The sequence below is a fragment of the Ammodytes marinus genome (genome assembly GCF_949987685.1).
Source record: "Ammodytes marinus genome assembly, chromosome: 2".
In the NCBI taxonomy this organism is placed as follows: domain Eukaryota; kingdom Metazoa; phylum Chordata; class Actinopteri; order Uranoscopiformes; family Ammodytidae; genus Ammodytes; species Ammodytes marinus.
The window spans coordinates 9,729,437-9,750,529 of record NC_137231.1 but is presented as its reverse complement, the minus strand read 5'-3'; the positions used below and the strand labels follow the sequence as shown (position 1 = coordinate 9,750,529).

At 40.5% G+C, this 21,093-nt stretch overlaps 1 protein-coding gene across 1 annotated transcript; it reads right to left on the bottom strand.

The window, feature by feature from the left end:
• Positions 1-359: 359 nt before the first annotated feature.
• piwil2 (piwi-like RNA-mediated gene silencing 2) lies at positions 360-20,675 on the bottom strand (the record flags this gene model as incomplete). Its single annotated transcript, XM_080039730.1, has 23 exons — positions 360-516; positions 4,559-4,666; positions 5,314-5,567; positions 9,639-9,744; positions 10,099-10,187; positions 10,476-10,592; positions 10,711-10,812; positions 11,002-11,190; positions 11,445-11,558; positions 11,684-11,824; positions 12,464-12,556; positions 12,953-13,037; positions 13,246-13,434; positions 14,098-14,211; positions 14,304-14,384; positions 14,572-14,696; positions 15,016-15,133; positions 15,474-15,584; positions 15,806-15,890; positions 16,140-16,306; positions 16,730-16,834; positions 20,027-20,136; positions 20,262-20,675. 23 exons carry the CDS (start codon positions 20,673-20,675, stop codon positions 360-362), a joined length of 3,174 nt encoding a protein of 1,057 aa, XP_079895856.1.
• Positions 20,676-21,093: the final 418 nt, after the last annotated feature.

Below are 21,093 nucleotides of genomic sequence, written 5' to 3'. Positions count from 1 at the left end.
TTCACATGTGAGGGTTTGAACATTAACACAACACTGACCAATAATTATACCACAGGAACAGTGGCTCAAATATACTAAAAACTCAAATCAAAACTACAAAACATTTTTGCAGTAATGCAATACAGTGCTGCCTTCACAAAAAGGGGCAACTGAGTCTTAGAAAGATCAGTAATATCAAAAGGATTGATCCATATGATAATCCTGCGAGGAAATCTACACAATAGATAAGTCTAAAGTGCGACATGTCAGTCATGAATCATTCATTATTTTAAATGAGTTGGTTGTCATCCAGTCTTTCACCATATATTTTTTAATCACAGCTGGTGTTGCTGTGACCTCAGCAGTTTTCTCATGGCAGCTCAAAGGAAGAAGAGCTTGTCTGATAGCTGGATGGCCGGCTCAGAGTGCAGGTACATGCCGGCCAGGAAAGCCAGTTTGTGGGCATACTTGCATGGTGCTGGTACGCGAATGGTGCCTGGCCAGTTCCAGTACAGATGGCACATCTTATATGTCAGCCTGGTGTGGGACCAAAGCAACAGTGTTAGATGTGTTTGGGGACTGACCAAACATTCACATTTAATCATCTAATGTTCATAGGCTTGAAGACACAAAGATATGTGAAAAAAAAGCAATACTTCAGTGCACTTTAGTAGCCTAGTGGTTTCTGCACATGCTGTATAATTATGATGTGTCTGGTTCAATTCCAGCCTGTGACTTTTGGAAAACGAATGTTCTGCTCTGATAAAAAGGATTTGATAAGTAACACTTGTATTGTACGTGCATGATTTTCCCCTTTAATCCAATGCAGTGTTTCCCGCAGGATTTTTTTCAGCAGCGGTGGTGTGGTCCCCGGACCCCGGCATGCCCCCCCCGGCCAAAGTTTTTTGTACCCTTTACATTTGAATGCATGAATCTGGTGCACTTTGAGAGGAGAATATGCACTTAAATACCATTCAAGGACTCTTGTGTATTACTATAGATAGGATAATTGATGCTGACTCTTAAAGTTTAACCCTATTAACCCTTGCCCCTAAGTTATTTTTGAGATGTTTTGGTTAGCCTGGATTTATTATCTTATTAAGATTGCAGTCATCGCCCCTTTAACGCAAAGCAGTCAAGCTATGAACATCATTTATTTGGGCCACAACCTGGACTGTAAGAATATGTGCTGCACTGATGTTGTTTGAATGTAGGAAATATCTATTAGACCAAGGGTATCAAACTCATTTTCACAAAGGGCCACTCTACGATATGCTAATCACACTAAGGGCCAGACTAAGGGTACACCCTGCGTTCCGAATCTCATACTCTTTCTTTTTTCTATTCTACATACTACATCCGACGATAAAAATAATCTAGTTATGTTGCAGTAGGCATACTATTAGGGGTGGGAATCTCTTGGCACCTCACGATTCGATTCTCAATGCAATTTTTTTTTACGTACATACCTATGTGTGATTTTCAAAAATATATTTATATACACATCTGAGTTTGCTACTCAGAGTTTGCTAATCACTTCCTACTTTTGTGATGATCATGAAATACAATCAACAGATGAATTACCTTCTCTAATATTGTATTAGAGAAAAAGCTTTTCTTGTCACAAATATGACTTTCTATGAACAGTGCAATAATCAATGCAGCTTTCAACACAATATGGAAGTATGTAAAAACTAAACCGATTCAGTTTAATTTTCTTTCTACTCTTGTGAATCATGTTTCTATAGGATTTCTATTCTATTATTTTCTATGTCATTTCAACACATTGTGCAAAAAGTTTGGCTTGGAATTCAGCTCTCATACAAAAAAGTAAACGGACACAAAGCCAGTGCAGGTTATATGGTTTGCTGCTCTCTGCCCTTTTGTCGCCACTTTTAACAACTCAGCAGTGGCGCAGGAAATACTAATATTAAATAATAGTATATATATTTATATAAAAAAATAAATTAAAAATCAATTAACTTTTATGAATCGATTCGGAATTGTTCGAGAGAGAATCGCGATTAATTGGAAAATCGATTATTTTTCCCACCCCTACATACTATTGGGACATACTTTTACTCTTATTTCATCATAACATTGCGCCTTGATCTTGTCTTTTGTTTTTATATCCGTCGCATCCCCGTTTGTTTTCATATGGAGGCTTCGTCGATGTGACGTCACTTCACATGCGCACCGGATTGTGGGTCAGAATCGCCTAAATGGGATGCTTTTTTCAACACTAACAATCTTGGCCGGATGAAGTAGGACATCCGTATACTTTCAACCATCCTAAATCTGGCCACAAGAATTGGGACATCCTAAATCTTTTTTCTACATACTATATAGTAGAAAGTATACGATTCGGAACGCAGGGGTAGTTTACCGACATGCCTTCTTTTTAATCCAAAAAGTAAAAACAACATACCAATGAATATACTGTATTATAAAACAACCTGCGTACAGGGCATATAGGCTAGGTTTTATTTCAACATTTGTGTGTACAAATTATAGGTGGGGGTATGGGGGCATCCTCCAGAAAATTTGGAATTTAACACTTAATTTCCTGCATTCTGGTGAAGAAAAATCCACCGATCTGTGCCTTTTCTTGAATCAATTAAGTGGAAATTTATTTTTTTTCTGTGAAGGAGAGACAACATTCAGGTTCATTGAGAAAGAGCTATTATGGAATATCATTTTTTTTTTTAGAAATCATGACCCAGCACCGGTGTAAATTATGTATGACAGTTTACATTGGTAATGAAATGCAAAGCCACTACTGGAAACAAAAGGGATGGGCCATCAGCAGCTAGCTAACGTTAGCTACATAACACATAACCAGATAATGTTAGCATTCATCCTTAGACACTTCACTTGACTTAAACATCAATATTACCATGCTATTTAGCCACATAGATTGGCCTTTAAAGCCCTTTAGAAAACTGACATCTTTTTCATTGATGCAAGTTCATCAATTCATGGCTTAAAATCCTGAGCTGTAGAACCTTCAGCAGACATTCCTAGCGGTAAACTGCGCGAGTGTCCACCCGTTGGGAGCGTGGGCGATGTGCGGATATGACACAGGCTCCGTATGAAGCAAAAAATAAAAAGAATTAAACTAAATTGATATGCAAATGATTTTTATAGCAGCGGCGGGAAAAATATAGCGTGCCGCTGCTGTGTGAACCTGGGGGAAACACTGCAATGTTTCCTTGGTTGTGCCTTATTGGTAGCCTGGAAATCCAGACACACATCTAGAATGATATAGGGTCTGGCCACGATCAATATACGTACCTTCCCAACTCATGGGAACTCTACGCGTTCATTTCGAATAACACTGCATGCAATTGGATAGCACTACGATCAATCAAAACACTGAACAAGGTGGCGTATTAAGCCCTGTTCATTTAGCGAACAGCGGGATTAACTGGTAAATTAAACTTTCAGCGTGTTCGGTCGGCAAAACAGAAAATTCTTGTCCCGTCTTCCAAATCGTTGAGTATCGAGGCCAAAGCTGTTTCAAACTCAAACAACGTATCCGCAGCCTTCTTTGTTGTTTACTAGAATGGCTTCGGCCCAGCACTGCCGTCATCCGGTTACGTCTGACCCAGAGCTCCATACATAGGGCTCTGGCCCGCCCATATCAGATCGACCGATTTGATTGGCAAGTCAGAATTTCCCGACATAGTTAATGAGCTCCAATGGATCGTGTCCAGAACAACAGGCTGAGCAAATTTAAATTTGTAAGTGGCAGGTCTGGATTTCCAGGCTACCTTATTGCTGTACTATTAAGAAAAAACATGTACAGTAAAGAATCAAGTGGCTTTTGTTTTAATGTGTGCATAAGGGTTTAGCTTCGTGTTTAGATGGTAAACATCCTCTTACATTTGCGAACATGAATATCTTCATAGTTTTTCAAACTAAAGCGTGCCAAGTTGTTGCTTCCCCTCTCAGAAGTTTATATTTCTCTAAATGGTAAATATTAATAATAATGGATTTATATAGCGCATTATTTCCTAGGAACTCAAAGCGCTTTACAGGGTTCCAGGTTCCATTAATTCACAGTCATACCGGTGGTGGTAAACTACGATAGTAGCCACAGCTGCCCTGGGGCAGACTGACGGAAGCCTGGCTGCCATTCTGCGCCAACGGCCCCTCCGACCACCACCTCAAGCATACAGAAGTCATACACATTCACACGAGGCAAGGTGGGTGAAGTGTCTTGCCCAAGGAAACAAAAATCATGACACAGGTGGCAGGGCGGGAATCGAACCACCAACTTTTAGATCATTGGCTAACCCGCTCCATCACCTGAGGCACGGTCGCCCCCACAACAATATTTAGACATGTAACCATTACAGTATTCAGACATGTATGCATATATGACAATATAAAACTTTCGGTGCGACTTATCTTATAACAAATACTGACTTAATTATGTGTGTACTCTGGTAAAAAAAAAAATATATAAAAAGGGTATCTCCACTATAAGTCACTCATTCAGATATCATACAAAGAAGTACCAACATGTTTTACATGTGTACTAGTAACTTGAACAATGTTAAGTGGTTATCAATACCTTTGCAAATGGTCTGGGGTGAGGCTTGCCGTGTTGTACAGAGAGATGTAGTGTGTAGGAAGTCCACAGCCCTGGCGAATGCTATGCGCCATCAGATAGAAGTCCACCCTGGATGGGAAAAAATCCCCAAAACAAACAAAAGTTCACTGGTGTTAGAAAATGTTAAACTGCCAAAAGCAGAAACACTGAGTCTTTGATGGTTTTTTCATCAAAGTGCACATATTTACTTCTGTTGCCAGGAGATGCTGTTGTAGCCTTTTTGATGTACACAGGTTAGAGGTTTAAATTTAGCAGCATGCCTACGGGATCTGCGGGTCCCCTTATAGTTGCTTGCAGCACGGGTGATTTTTATATTGTTGCCAGTAGTCAGGTAAATAAACTGCGGGTCCTATGGGTGTGCAGATTGGCGATAGCAAAGGTCTATCAGCAATTTAAGAGACGATCAACAAGTAAAGCCTAGTGAGTGTGACTGCCTGCTTGTCTCTCTCTCTCTCTGACAGGCAGGCAGAGAGGAAGGGAGCGGGTGGTTGCGGGTTGAAGAAATCAGGACGCAGACCTCTAACACAGGTGAAAACGATATTGAAACACATGCAACATTGACACCATCATGCCAATTAAATTTTTTGAGTAAAAAAGGTGCAGGTTTCTCAAAAATATCAATAAAAACTGCTTTACAGCTTCAACTCCATGAAGCAGACTGGGGCTTAAAGGAGCATCAATAGATGATTCCTTAACTTGGATAGACTAAGACTCACCAGTCTTTGTGAGTGAGGGTGTGATCCAGAACAGTTCCAGGCGGGGGTGCGCCATAGTTGTTTGAAGGACCGGAGTAAAGAGTGGTGCTGATGCGCTTCAGGACCACAATGAAGACCAGCTTGGGCTCATAGCTGGGGAATGTCTCGAAGCATTTGATCAACTGTGGGATCTCATATTGCTCCAGCATTCTCAACTGACCGTCTGACACTCCATCCCGATACACCACAATCTTCTCTGGCAAGTTGTGGTTCACCTGTACAAAGGAAAGGACACGAGTGTTAGGTCAGGCCTTAAATGAGTAGACATAATTTCCTGTAATCTGGTGCCCTTTAACATGTGGTTTGATAATTGTCTGGCCAAGGAAAAATAACCAAAATTATGGGTATATATTCTGTAATTTCATACAGAGGAAGTGGTTGACTAATTCAGAGCCATTTTTAATAGTAACCTCTCATATCTATTTAAACTTGAGTGTCTCTTTATGCTTACATGCAATGCATTTCTGTGAAGGGAATTTCTGTTGAGGGCAACTGTAGTCCGCAGTGTATTTTCCAATAAACTAAATTTATCTTCCAATCATTACTGAATCCAGCAGCTAAACGACTACATGAGGGTGTTAGCTTAGCGTTTAAAGTAGTGCTGTCAAACGAATAAAATATTTAATCGCGATTAATCGCATTAATGTCATAGATTAATCGCGATTAATCACATTTTTATCTATTCTAGCCTAAATGTCCCTTGATTTCTTTTTGTCCCATTATTTTTTCTAATTTGAATGCTCTTATCACACCCATTCTCTACACCCTTGTAATTCAGTGTATTTCTTCTAAAATATCATAATTTGCAATTCAGTGCAAATAGCCCACAATGTAGGCCTAGACTAGCCTGGCTCCGCCCGCCTACCTACTTCCGCCCAAATTTCATTTTCCCTTCAGTAGTCAGTCTGGTGGTGGGGCGTATTAGTGAGATTTTTCCGAACAGATTTCTGAGTATCCAATCAGCGAACAGAGGAAGTGGCTGAGAACGATGAGGGTCGAAGTCGCGCTCCAGTTTCAGTTGAATGCTGCGTTCCCTTACGCTCGGAACTCGGAAACTTCCGACTTGTTAGTTCCGAGTTCCGACCTGTCTGTGTTCCAGTGCATCTGCTCGGGAAAGTATGGACGCCTACAACCTTTCTCATCCAAATAACTAAACGTTAGGCTCTAGCAAGTTACCGTTGCCAGGTACCGGTAGATCCATAGACTATAATATGTAGTGAAGTCGGAAATTTCCGAGTTCCCTGAACGCACCGTCAACAGCCGGCTCACGACCAAACGTTATGCGATTGGTTGGATAATCCAGAGTGGCACTGCGCAGATCCAATAGTTTTAAACTTCAACAGACACCCGCCTCCAAGTGAGTGAACGTTTGCCAATTACAGCACTTCCAGACCTCCTGTACAAATGAAATGAAGTACGATGGTCTGGTAGCGCCAGGCTAGGCCTAGACCCCCCCCCCCCCCCAAAAAAAAACAAAACAGCATAGACAAACATAATTGGAACTTTATTTAAAAACCAAACCATAAAACAACATAGGCTTTATAAAACAAATAAGTATTCAGGCTAAATTAAACTGGTTGTTGTAGGCCTAAATGTTTTGGGAGTCTTTCATCCACGGCTTATTTCAGACTGTGTGGAGTGGACACACTATACGCTTGTGTATGTGGGGTGGTTGCTATGGCTCTGCTGAGGCCGAGGCTTCAGTCACCATTGATAGCGAAAATTAAAGTGAAAATGAATGACTGCCGGCTGCCACTAACATTAATGGAGGTTTTGGTGTGCGCGCAGGGTTATAAGTAAGACTTCTGCAAACGACAAGCTTTCTTTTCTGTTCTTTTTCCGCGTAGTCCTAGTCACAACACAGAAGACTTGTGAAGGTCGCGCAGCTGAGCTAGGAAGTGCTAGGTTCCGGTTTCTGCTTCAAAATAAGTCAGAATTGACTGGACGTTTAGCCGTTTTGCCAGTTAAATGATTTTAATGTGAAATTACGCTGTAGGACATGTTCCGTTTGAATTAACAGTAACTTAACTGCGAGCCATATGTATAGTTTGTGGTGTTCAAACATTACTAGTTGATTCAACAGCATGTGAAAAAACCACAACGTTTGCTAGGCCATGACGAGCGTTAATCGCGCGATGAAATTATCGCCGTTAAAATGGGTTTGCCTTAACGCCGTTAATAACGCGTTAAACTGACAGCACTAGTTTAAAGCCAACCAAAGTAAATGACAGTCGGCTTTGGATTTTTCACGTGAAACATTCAAACAAACACCCACTTTCGAGTTCCATGTCCGCTATCACTCTACTGGAGAGTTTTCCACAATGTGTGGGACTTGTCAGGCATGGACATCCACCTAAACCAGACATGATGTGTCATCACACCAGCCTCTAGCCACCTGGGCCCGGTTTCCCGATAACGTCCTCTCTTAGCGAGCTACGAAGACTCCTACGTTATGACTTACCAAAGTTGTTTACCTCTGTAGTCGTGGTTCCTGAACGGTGTCTTAGGAGAAACACTCCTTACGTCGTTCGTACACTGCTGAAATCGGTTGCTCCGAGTTCGATTATCCATTTCCTGCTCATTTCATGCGCAGCTGCATCTGTATGCTGTCTAATCAAATCTACCCGTGCATTTCTAGTGTAATATAAAGTCATAAATTAGTTTGTTGAATAATCATCTGTGTTTTGGAACTCTTGTTTTATAATCAAAGTATCTTTAAGAACACTAATCACGTTACTTGGTGGGTCAGTAATGAAACTGAAAGTAGATATAATATCGCCAATAGCCTATATAAATAAACAGACGGCCCAAACAGCATCCAAATGAGCTAAAATCCTAAATACAATAAACAGTAACATGGCACACTTATTTTAAGGTAAGCTTTAATTGATTATTCATAAATTTTTTCGCACGTTTACATGTTTTGAGGCGGAGGATCCGACGCACTCTGCCCGGGCTGAGCCGGTGTGGAACACAGTGCGGAGGTTCTAGTGTTAACCATGTCGAACATACTACCATAGCCTATACTAATTTAAAAAAAGATATAGAAAATATAGAAACAGCGGAGGAGATGAAGATTGTTTACAGCAATTATTTTCATCATGAATGACTTGTGGCAGTTCCATGCGCAACAGGGATGTCACTCGTGTCCGTTTTACGCATGGTGCTTTACGGAAGGAAATGTGGGGGTTTGTATCTCTGGGATCGCAGGGACTTTCACTTGTGTCATTAAACTTATACATCTGACTGTATTTCATATCACAGGGACACAGCGATGACTGTATTTAATAACAAACTGATAAAAACGATCCGACTGTAGGCTATAGTGTATCACGTATACAGTATTTTCATATTGAGGGACATCGCATCCATTCAGTTAATGCTGATTGTCAAGTCAGTTAGATGACTAAAAAGTAGGCTACTTGTTCATATAGTTTGAACACTTTGTGAATCAGAGTTAATAGTATTCTGCTAAAATATATAATAGCCTAAGCCTACTTTAAATATAGGCTACGTGATATACACTATACAGTTGGATCGTTTTGAACAGTTTGTTATTAAATACAGTCATCGCTGTGTCCGTTTGATATGAAATACAGTCAGATTTATTAGTTAAATGACACAAGTGAGAGCTGAAACATCCCTACGGTAGAGCTAAGAAGGCTCTGAGGGCGCTCCAGACCAACCTTACCAACGTATGACGTACGAAAGAGATTCGTAGCAAAGAACGTTTCGGGAAACAGGCGAAACGTTAAGTAGGAACTCTACGTAGGGGTTACGAATGACGTAGCGTTAAGAAGGCTCTAAGAAGGCTTTGGGAAACCGGCCCCTGTTTGGTTGCATATCATCCGATCTGTATATAGTGTCAACTGGCTGGTCTGATAAGTATTTTTTGGAGAGTTGGGGCAATAGTCTGGAAACACAAATCATTTTCCATACTCTGTTTTATATTTTCCATACTTATCCAGACCTGGAAATTACTAAAATTAAATTCCACACTGCGTAGGAAACCCTGAAAGTCTCCTTTCCCATCACAGAAGGGAGTCAAGTAGATGGTTATTGCGGCAACTAACATAATATAAAAAGCTCATAATTATCACACCGGTGACTAATCAGAAGGTTGTTATTTTCAGGGTCACTCCTGCCTCCCATTGGATATGTTATTAAGAAACTGAACAAACTGAGAGGAACAAAGCCGCAAAGGCCAAAGGGGTTGGTGTGTTAAAGATAGAGAAGAGGGACTAGATTACAAAATACTTTTTCCAATGCATGTTTGCAGTATTTACCTCCCAGTACTTCTGCAACGCGGCCAGTAAGCACACTCTGAAGCCATTGATCAGCTCTTCAGTGGGTGTCTGAAAAGTCACTCTGGAGTACCAGCGGGTCAGTGAGCTGGAGAGGGAAAAGTTGAATTTTTATTACAGTTGTACCTTAAAAAAGGTATTTATAAAGTCACACACAAGTAATCCTACTCAATTATCACTTCTGCCTGACGAGAATGTGTGGTGGGTTGTTTACCTGCAAAAGTCAAATAGTCCGTCTAAAACATACAGAATTTAAAAAAAGTTTCTAGCACTAAACTGTAGAATGAATGTTTATTTTTGGTGATGTTCTTATAGATAAACCTTAAACTTTGTATGTGTCGCAACAATGTCGAAGTCATACTAGTAGGTGTTAACATTGTGCTGCACCTGGTTTCAGTTTTCATTGAGAATATTGAATCCAAACAGAAAAAAAAAAAGTTACCTGTTCACACTTGCGACAAAGCCCATGACCGACTGATGTGACTTGCTGGTGTCATGGTGGACATCTACTCCAATCACCATTAAGTGTTTCTATTCAAGTGACAGAGGTTTATTATTTGCCTGTATACTACAATCATTTTAAAACCTCTCATCATTTTCACATGAATCACATCATCGGTGTACTGCTGTTCAACTGGTATTGTGGTATCCATTTTTCCTTACGGTATGATGCATTGTTTTCACAAGCAATGCAATGCTTAATTCACACTACATATCACATTATTGGTCAGAAAAAACACATTTTAGATGTTTTTCCCCAAGTGTTAAACATAGTACATGAAGCATTATCTTCCCGCTCTTGTAAGACTTTAGACTCACCAGTGGGACATTGACAGTCCAAAGCTCTCCTCCTAACTTGCTGTTCATCTGCAACAGTATCTTTTGGGCAACACTTCTCAACTTCTGTTGCTGGGAAATTGTCCGGACATTGATGGCCTATTAACAGATAAAAGACAAAATAAAATACATAATCCAATTTTTTTCATACTAAAAATATTTCCAGGGAAACTTTTCCTCTACTTCTACACCAGCCATGCACAAACAAGTGACACACCTGGGATGGTATGGGACTTTTGACACAGCAGAGCTTCTTGATGGCACTGTAGAGATCATCTCTGTTGCCGACCATGATGCAAACTACCAGTTGCATCTTGGGCTGTGAACATAAGAAACAAAGACTTACACAGGACAGTCTTAAACGAAATCTATAAATGCATACCACTTATATATTAATCAAGTCCCCTTCCTGCTGCACATTACACAGCAGATTTTATCATGACGGTAAATTTAAGGAATACCATTGCAATTTTTAAACACCCCGGGACCGACCCTGATTAGGTCATACCTCACTGGTGAGCTGTGAGTGGATGCTCTTGACGTAGGTTTCAGTACGATCATCTCTCAGTTCCACACGAATGGGGCGCTCCAGGCGCATCCCAAGAGGCCCGGCCACCTTGTTAAAGGTAGAAACCAGCTCTTCAGCCTGCTCTGCACAGCGGCGAGGGTAGAAGATGGCCCAGACGTTCATTGGGACCTAGGAGTAAGATACAAAGGAATATAGCAGCCATTCTTGAAGCTGATGCCAAAAATTATGTGAAAAATTAAATGTTTGAGGCTGGCAGAAACTTGATACAGTTTGGGAATTAAGCCTATGCAGGTTATTTACTGTGAAATAAATGTCATAGGCTGGACAATGTGGCTGTCTCAACCTTTACATGTTGAAATTCACCTAAACTAAATATTTTTTTAAATGAGGAACATCAGCAGAGACTCCTCTGCAACACTCACACAGCTGATGGAAGCATCCCTGATAACCTCTCTGGACCAGGACACATCAGCACCGGTGGGAAAAGATGAAGACTGCAGACAGATGGTTTCCGCAGGCAGAACTCTACCTTTAATCTGCAAACGAACATATCAATACACAATACACTGTCAAAATGTACAGAAGTCTGATTTCAAGAAAACAAATGGCCTTCCTACATACCTGTAGAGTAAATAAGTGTCCAAGAGTGTCACATTCTTACCATCACAATCTCTGAGCCAAGCTCCAGTCCCCATCGGCTGATCTCCTTCAGACTCTCAGGGTTGCCACCGATGTTCTTCAGAAGCTGTTTGATTGAGTGGGTGTGTTGCTCACCGCTCACATTGATGTGCATGGTCAGGTCCTACAATATGTAAAATGTAGTCACAATCTGTTTCCACAAGTCATTTCATTACTAACTTTTACACAGATGTTTTCAGACCTAAGTTGAAGCATATCATTGTCACACACTTTTCAATCTTAGGAACCACTTACATTTTGCATTTAATGTCATGTATCTTGGGGTTTATCCCGAACATTTGTAAAAACTTTTCCTAATTTCCCTTAAAGTAGGGGCTTTTGCCTACTAGGGGTGTGAACGTTTACAAAAATAGAGCTGGATACTATCAAACATACGCGCGCACTTTGTCGTCTCCCGTTCTGAGCGGAGCATAAACGGTAGACTACAGTGGCGAAGGGGAATGTAACGTTAGCCTACTCTTTGGCCGGCTCGCTAGCCCAAAGAAGTGTGTGCGGTGTACCTGTTTTATTGCAGGTCTCGCTAGATCCGGTGTGGTGTTGTAGTTTATCTAACGTTACTAGTTATAGCAACAGCATGTGAAAAAACTACGAAGTTTGCACTCGATTAAATGTATAGATATTTCAAACATGTCCGGTACTTTTTTGTATGAATGGAATTTAATTTAATTAATGATGCTGGAAAAAAAAGCAGATATATTCTCTGTGGAAGAAGTCTTGTTTAAACTCTGATCGACACTCTTACCTTCATAGCTCTGAAGTCCTTCCTCATTTTATCAGGGATTCCAGTCATGAAGGAAAGCTCTGGTACCAGAAGGATCTCCCCGGTAATGATTTGCTGAAATAAAATCAGCACTACAATATTATCTACTCAGTTATGCATTTACCGCTCACATCCTTTCTGATACAAATTGTATTACGGACAGGTATATACTGTATATTGGTACATATGGTATTACTGATGCCTGAGTAGTAAGTTCAGGCAAAAGCGGAAAGTCTCTCACATGGCACATTTTGATTGGATGAACATAATTCCTTTGTTATGAATGAATTGTCTTAATTTTTCCGGTTTTACAAATTGTGTAGATTTTAAGACATCATTTTTACCACAAGGGGGCATTATTAGACAAGAATTCAGGTCAATTCACTTTATTAAAAAAGAAATACAGCTGCCTTCCCTGTCTTGAGTATTTGTCATTTATTTAAAATAACTAATGCTGAAGAGAGGTTTTACCTTGCCCCCTGGCTTGGCCCTCTCCTTCGGCCGATGCATGAGCAGAGGTTGGTCCATCTCTTTGATTGTAATCCCATAGTTCTTGCTGTTAAAATGCGGAAGCCCATGCAATGCAAAAATAAGTGTTACTGGTGTAAAACAAACAGAAGATGCAAACGGCCTGATAAAACAAAGACTTGCAGTTCTTTGCAGAATTAAATAGCTGACACTATTCCAATGCCTAAATACACAGAAACACTTGCTATTCTTCCTTCCATGCTCAGTTTCAGAGTTAGTGGACAGAGCAGCCTCACCTGTAGTATTCCACAAATGTGGTTTGTGTGCCATCCATCAAAGTGAAGGTGTCTTTGGGTGACTTGTTCCACTCAATAGCGTCAATGCGGTAGGTGCGGTTGTTGTAGCGGGTGATGACAATGCTGCCAATGAGTTCTTTGGTGCATTCGTCTTGGAAGTTCTCTTTGGTCTGTTGGTACAGTGCATTCCTGGCAGAGAGCAGGGGTCAAAGGACATTGTTAATTCCCTTTTTGTCTAAACAGAAAAGCCCTGTGCCTGATTTTGGCATTTTCTGTTTTAACTGATGGGGCAAAGCTGCAAGAATATTTCTATTTATACAATATCTGTAGACGAAATAAAACGGTTTCATTTGGGAATTCACTGCCCTCCATCTAACCTCTTAATCCAACCATATTCCCAGAGGGAAGGGTTATAGTGGTTGATGGTATTTACAGTTGTGTCTCAGAGGACAGATGCACTAAGAACACCACATCTTTCCAACTACTATTTAAATATGTATGAATATATCACTGAGTATGAACTTTACATAGCTCCGTGCGTCTCAGTCATGACATTTTTTTTAACTTGTATGCGCATGTCTGAGTAGACATACAGAAGACATGGAATAAAAATAAGCTCTTGGTTCAAAACAAAGATAGAAATATGTAAGAAAAGGACAGAAGAAATTATTCCTTTCCCCATATTGCAGCAACTCTAGTATGTAATGCTTTATGAAAAATACAATTTAAAGGCCGGACATATTTTAGTAATATCCAGCTATGTATGCTTAAAAAAATACATATAACTGAAACGTCATCTGAATATGAATGTATCTGTGAAATTCATACTATTGATTTTCTTTGTGAACTCACATAACATTCAGTACGGAGTCATTGCGCAACACTTTGTGGGACACATCCACACACAAGAACATGCCTCCATCCGTGCGCTTGATACAGGTTGAATAGCCCGGCCACACTTGCAACCTACAAGAACAGAAAAATAAGAAAATTAATGGACAATAATTGCCCTGATAGTAGCTGGCGTCTGCCCTCTGATGCTTTAAATTAGTACTAACCGATGTTTTCCAAGAATGACTGCGCTTTCTGGATCGTAGTGATTCCGACCCACCAGCTTCAGTCCAATGATTTTCATTACCCTTATAAAGGAGAACACCACAAGGTCATGTCCTGTCATTTGACATCGTAATAGTAAAATGATGGTAGCATAATGGCTTAAAAGTGTACAATATCCAACACTGGATTAAAAACGTTCTAAATTCCAATAAAACAATTTTCCATGTCAACAATGTAATGTGTTCAGTGCAGGCGCCTTTTTAAAAATACCTCCGGAGCACCACATTGTAGAATGGGATGCATAGATCTGAATTGGGTGGCAAAACCTTCGTCATCTGGATTTTGATTTGTATTTCTGCATTATCGGTCCGTCTCTCACTCTTGAGGAGAACCACCTGTAAGTCATCAAAAGATTATGAGAAAAAGCAAAAAGAGGAACCAAAAGTTACGTTCAGCACTGTGACAGATTTGTCAATGTGAAGTCCGATATATGTATAACTGTCGAACAGCTCCTTCTTGGTAGTTAAAACCGTTGTATGAACACAATCATTTAATTTAAATCAATTAAAAATTACCAACCTCTTTCATTAAACATTAACTACAAAAATACAATAATTTGGAAGGTTTCAAAGCAACGTTTCTGGCAGGACCTGTGCTACAACAGTTAACACAATTCAGTCAATTGGCCACACAACTAATAACTGTGGTACCTACGTCATTCATCTTAACAGGCAGGTAGAGTATGGAGCCATCAAAAGCTACCACTTCCCCTGTGGTCGGGCGGTGATCTTTCATCATGCCAAAACGCATTCCCATTGATTCAACATTTGGACTGAAAGATAATGTAAAAAAAAACATGACTTGTATGAGACATTATACAGCATTTCATGATCACCAGAATCCACTGACATTATTGATCTAAAACAGTTCCTTAAGACTTTGTGGCACCAAGCGTGCCACCTCTGAGATTTGATCAACAGCCGTGCTTTACTGTAATTTTAACTTTGGTTGTCTTTGTCCACTTTAGTTTCTCAAATACCTAAACATTAGAACAATGCATGTTACACTGAAAAATGTGGCTAAATCTTCACACATTTGATCGATTTTCTTTACACCAGTATGTTCTGTTGAATGGTTGCTAAAAAGAACAAACAAGGATATAAACTACTTACGTGAATGTTACATGGTACTGATAAACAGCTTCATTCTTGCAGCAAATGGCAATGTGGTTTGAGCCAATATTTATAGGTGCTCCTTTTGTTCCAACCTTTTTAAGTGGTTCGCTGACCACAAGAGAACATAAATACAAAAAGTTAATTTCAGCACAAGATACAGACTGTTACACTTTTCTATGATGAGTTTTAGATTTCAGTTAAGCTTATGTAAGTAGTGGTTCACAAATTAAGCTGCTGATAATTTGCCACAGACACATACTGTCAGCTGGAGGTCAGCTTGTTGTGTCAAAGCCACAAGACGCAACTATAAAGAAGATAAGTATACTTACTGGGCTGACTCCATTTTCAGCTCCAGCTTTGCAACAGCAGACAGCTCCAGCACCTCTTGAGTGATGGGCACTGGGGTCACGGTTCCTTCACATGAATGGCACTTTTAAATGTAGTTCTTTTACATAAGTCCTTGTCACTCATTTTCATGTATAAGTACTTCCACATTAATCATGTGGTCATTAATCATAATGTACTGCATTCAAAAATGTTTGAATCATAGATTTTCAGTCAATAATTTAATATGAATACTTTATAACATTCATGAAGGCCAAATGTCCATTTCAACCTTTCTGAAGAGGATATTTAATTTTATCTCCAATATTTCAGTAATACCTGTGTGGGCCTCCTGAGAGTGTAGCTCAGAGGATGGAGAAAAGGACTGGACAGGACCTGGAGGGTAAGAGGGAAGTGCAGCGCGTCCTCTCCCTGCTCCAAGCTGTGGCATCGCTGCTCTTCCAAGCCCCAACATCGTCTGTGGGGACAAACCCCGGCCTTGGAAACTATAACAGGCGAGGGTTGCAAATCAGTTTGTCGGTTGCAGCATTGCTGTATCAACAATAGCTCTAAAATTCAGCTTTGAGTAAATAAGGAAATCCTTTGATGCATAATATTTTTTACGGGTTTAAAGGCAATTGACAAGGCAAAGGCTTCAAATCATAGCTACTCATTGCTGCAGTATATGTAACAAGCAGTTTGATTATATTTGAATGCATCTTTTCCATGTAAAATTTGTTTACCTAGAAATAATGCACTTAAGTACAACTACCCTACAATGTTGAGTTCTTTTCAAACTGTTTTATGGGGAGATGTTGGAGCAAGTACTGTCGTTTGTGGTGCTGTTGTATCCTATTGTGTTAAACTGACAGATGTTTCTCATATTTAAAGTGTGTAAGTCAATACAGTGGATCTCCTCTGCCATCTACCTGCTGCCTCTGCCCATCACGTCTTCAGGTTGGCTTTCCGGGCTGCTGAATACACCTACAGGGGCACCTTGCAGCTTGACATCTCCCATATCTCCAGCCGCTCCTCTTCCTGCAAATTGTTTTTAACATGTTACTACCCAGCTCTGGGTCGGGCAGAGGATCTAACCTCTACATCATTCTACCTGTACATCTTAAAATGATAGTTATAACACTTTTGTTTTATACATTGTCAGAGCAGCTTTCACAATGTTATTTTTTGTGTTTAAACTAGGTTTATGTAATGCAACTAACTAAAAATCAATAATTGATCCCAACCTTACCTACAAGTAATTTATTCTCATAAAATTGACTGTGTATTGGACTGCAGATTCTTAAAAATAAAAAAATTAAAAAAAATTTATGTGTGTGTGTATGTGTATATATGTGTGTATGTATATGTATATATATGTATGTATATATATATGTGTATGTGTATGTATGTGTGTATCATGGTATCTGCACATTTTTAAAGTTCAAATTTAAAGACATTTAATACCTTTTTAAGACCTCTAAAATGAAAAAATAATACCAATACCGCGGTAACAGAAATCGACAAACTAAACTACAGTATACTCCGTAAAGGGTTGCATTAAATCTGACTAACAAATATTCAATGCACTTTAGCTAACAACTGCTGTCTAATTACAGAAAATAAAAAATGTTCAGCAGTCTGAATGAAGACAATGTCCTCCTGCATTTACCATCAAATACATAGTATAAAGGTGAGAACACACCGGGCGCGTTGGGTGTGGTGGCGGCGTTGAAAAATCCTATTTTTGCATAGGGAACCATTGGTTTAGGCGCGAGGATCCGTTGGCCACGGCAAAGCGGCGCTTTGGAAGCGTTACCAAAGCGTCAACGCGCCAGCAAAGCGTCAACGTGCCATGAAAAAAGATGAAAAAATTGAACTTTCAACGCTCCGTTGCGTGACGTTTAGCCGCGTTGGCCAATCAGCGGTGAGCTTGACCCGACGTCACAGACACGAGGACCGGAGGCGGAGGACAACACAGGCAAACACCGAGGAGGGAATGTATTTACGGCTGGCTGCCTGGTGCTGTATGAAGCAGCTCGGGGTTACAAGACGTGGGGAAAGTGGGTAAAGTGAACCAGGAGAATGGGCTTCCTGGTTAATTCAGTGAATATGTGCGGCTGTGCATTAGCCGATAAACCAAGTTAGCGCCGGTCGGATAGCATTAGTTAACTCACCCGGTTGTGTGCGGCCACCACCTCCATATAATGAAGCCAAACATAACGGCTTAGTCCGGGGAACTTTCACAACGAGTACAGCGAAGCACCGGTGTTTATATCTACGCCAGCCACGGTCCCCTGTCACAGCCAGGTAGGGTAATGTAGGCTAGTTGCCTTTATTTTCTACTGCCCTGCACACAATGCTGCTGTAAATGTGTTTGGTATGGTGCTGCCTTGCTGTTTGTGTTCATTTCCGAGTGGCGTGAATCTGTTTTAAGGCTATTTTTTCCGTTCAGTTGCTGTTTATTTGTCTTTTGGCACAATTGTTGGCCGTGTTGTTGTTGTTTTTGTGCGGACATGATCGCTGTTGTGTCGGGTCGGTTCTGATCGCAGCCATGGTTGATTAGGGGAATAAATATATGGGGGGGAGACTAGCTGCGAAGCGACGCGTTGAACCACTTTTTGACACAAAATGACCAAGCGCCAGATCGGGCGCGTTGGCGCCTTGGCCCAAAGCGCCAACGCGCCCGGTGTGTCTTCTCACCTTAAGAGATCACTGTAAAGGCAACCTGAAAACCCATCATTACCACCTTTTCAACCAATTATAGAACTGTATCAATTGGTTTACATTTTCTGATTAATCGAGTAACAAGAAGAGTTTAATCAATTTAGAAAATATGTTAGGTGCAGCATACAATATTTTAATTAGGCTAAATTAAAAATGGGATATTTTTTGGGGAAGAATAATCCGAATGTTCATATTTTAATTCCGTATTCAATAAATAACAAACTTAGTCCATTAACTTTCTTTTTCAGAACTTATGAGAAACTATTTAAAAATTGGTTCCACAGGTAAAGGGAGGTTTTTGCAATTTCAAAATCGTATGTTGGCCTAGCCACCTGTATGTAGATTTACATCTATGCTCACGAGACCTGCGGTAATTTGCGCAAAGTAATTTTTTCTTCATACAGTACTGTTTCAGGCATTCAGGTTAATAAAGCGCGGGTAATAGGGTTGTACCGATTGGCAAAGGAAACGTAGGCTACTATCTGCGATTGATGGGAGGATCGGCAATAGTTTTTATCTAGCTGTCAGAAAGGGAGTGCTGAGTGGAGAGAAAGAAAGTGACAGAAAGCAGTGAGATAGAGACCCGCGTCTCACTCCATGAGCTCACGCCAAGTCAAAGTGACCTGAATGAGTTGAATGAACGTCTGATGAGCAGCTATTTATAAATATAGATAAATAAAATGTTTACTAAACACAATCAACGTGTTGTGTGAGTTGCGTCAGTAGCCTACCTATATCATCAGCGGGCGGGTGGTTGCGCACCTACAAGCAGCGTGTGGTCGCGGTCGCGGGGTGAAAGCCAGCCACGGTATTTGTCGTCCTCCCTCCACCTCTCACTGAATTTATAATAGCTTGGCATGCATTTCGCCGCGTCGTTCTCTCCTTTTTTGCTCTACCGCGGCCGACTTCAAATTCGAAAGCAGGGAACACACATTCTTCTTCTACGTTTTGAACGCGGTACCCAGCCTAACACGGCCGTACTGCCTCTAGCGTAGGTGTCGGACTTGCCGAATATCTTTGAAGTATATAAAACACCGATAAAATAAAAACATAGAAATCTAACAATTAAACTAGAAAACTAGAAAGAAACAAATAAGGCAAGCTCATTAATTCTGCCCCTGATTAAATTTAATGCCGCCCACCCAATAATTCCAGACTTTTCAAGACATTTAAGGCCTTGAATATTGAAACTTAAATTTAATGACTTTTAATGCTTTTCAAGATCCGCGGCAACCCTGGTGTGTATGTATATATATATATATATATATATAAAAATGTTTTTTGTTTGTTTTATTTTTATTTTCTGTAACAGTAATCTGTGTATCTGAATCCGAATTTGATGAAAATGGGGGCGGGACCTGATAAGCCTTTGGCTTCTTCCGTCTCCCTTCGGACAACACAAAGTATGATGTATGAATATTTGCAAGAGAAAATTGTGTATTGTGTGGAATTGTCCGAAAGAATAATAAATAATAAAAATAATAATAACAAGATTTTAATACAGACCAACTGGTGGTGCTCCTCTTCCCCATGAAGTCATTGAGGGCTCAATGCCCATTCCTCTAAACATCGAGACCAGGACTGATGTTTGACCAGGGGCAGGCACGTCAACCTGTAAGCAGAAAAAACCGTAAGCAGTTCTTAAAGAGGTAGTTCAGTATTTTTGAAGTGGGGTCTTATGAGGTACTTTTACATAGTTAGTATATAAATGCATTTCCACACATTTCTTTTTCCAACCTCTTTTGTTGTCAGAGCAGAGGTCTCCTCTGCTACGTCCCGTGGAGGCGTCTGTCCGTGTGGTGGCTCCAGGCAGGGCAGCACAGCACCTCTTGCCACCCCTACCTTTGGTTCTGCTGAAGGGAAGAGAAGCCCTCTGGCTCGCCCAAACACTCCATCCTCTGGCTGCATCAGCAGCCCTCTAGCTCGTCCCACCACAGGTCCAGACATGGGTAGAGTTACTCCTCGTCCATGTAGGGTATCGCCAGGAAGGGGGAAACCTCTGGCTCGTCCGAGACCAGGCCCTTCTGTAGAGAACAACAGCCCTCTACTACGTCCTATAGCCAGCTCCTCAGGCTGCAGCATTGCTCTGCCGCGTCCTAAATACGGAACACCCGTCATACTGCTGAGGTCAGGAGGCGTGTTTGGATCCATTTTGTTGACAGGGTAACGGGTGAGCTGCAGGATGAAACAAGATTAAAAAAACGTGAGTCTGTTCATAAGCAGCATAAGATGTTGTTGGAACTTAACTTAAACTGACAAATGACACCATCATTAATCTCTTATTTTTCATTGAGAACATTGTACAGACAACCAAAAAGGAAGTGGACTTCACAATAAGTTTCAGCATACAGCATGAAGATCAATGTATGCAGAAACTGGGGACATATTACCTCACAGATAATATATCCAGGAAAAAATCTTGGCTTAATACTCTTCTGCACCTCAGCTCAGCGGTACAGAGTTTTCACTCAGGAGAAGTTTAACATATCATGAATGTATCATGTATATTAAGTCAGTGTTGAATACTTTAAACTGTATTTTATCCACAAAACCATATTCCACTAGATTA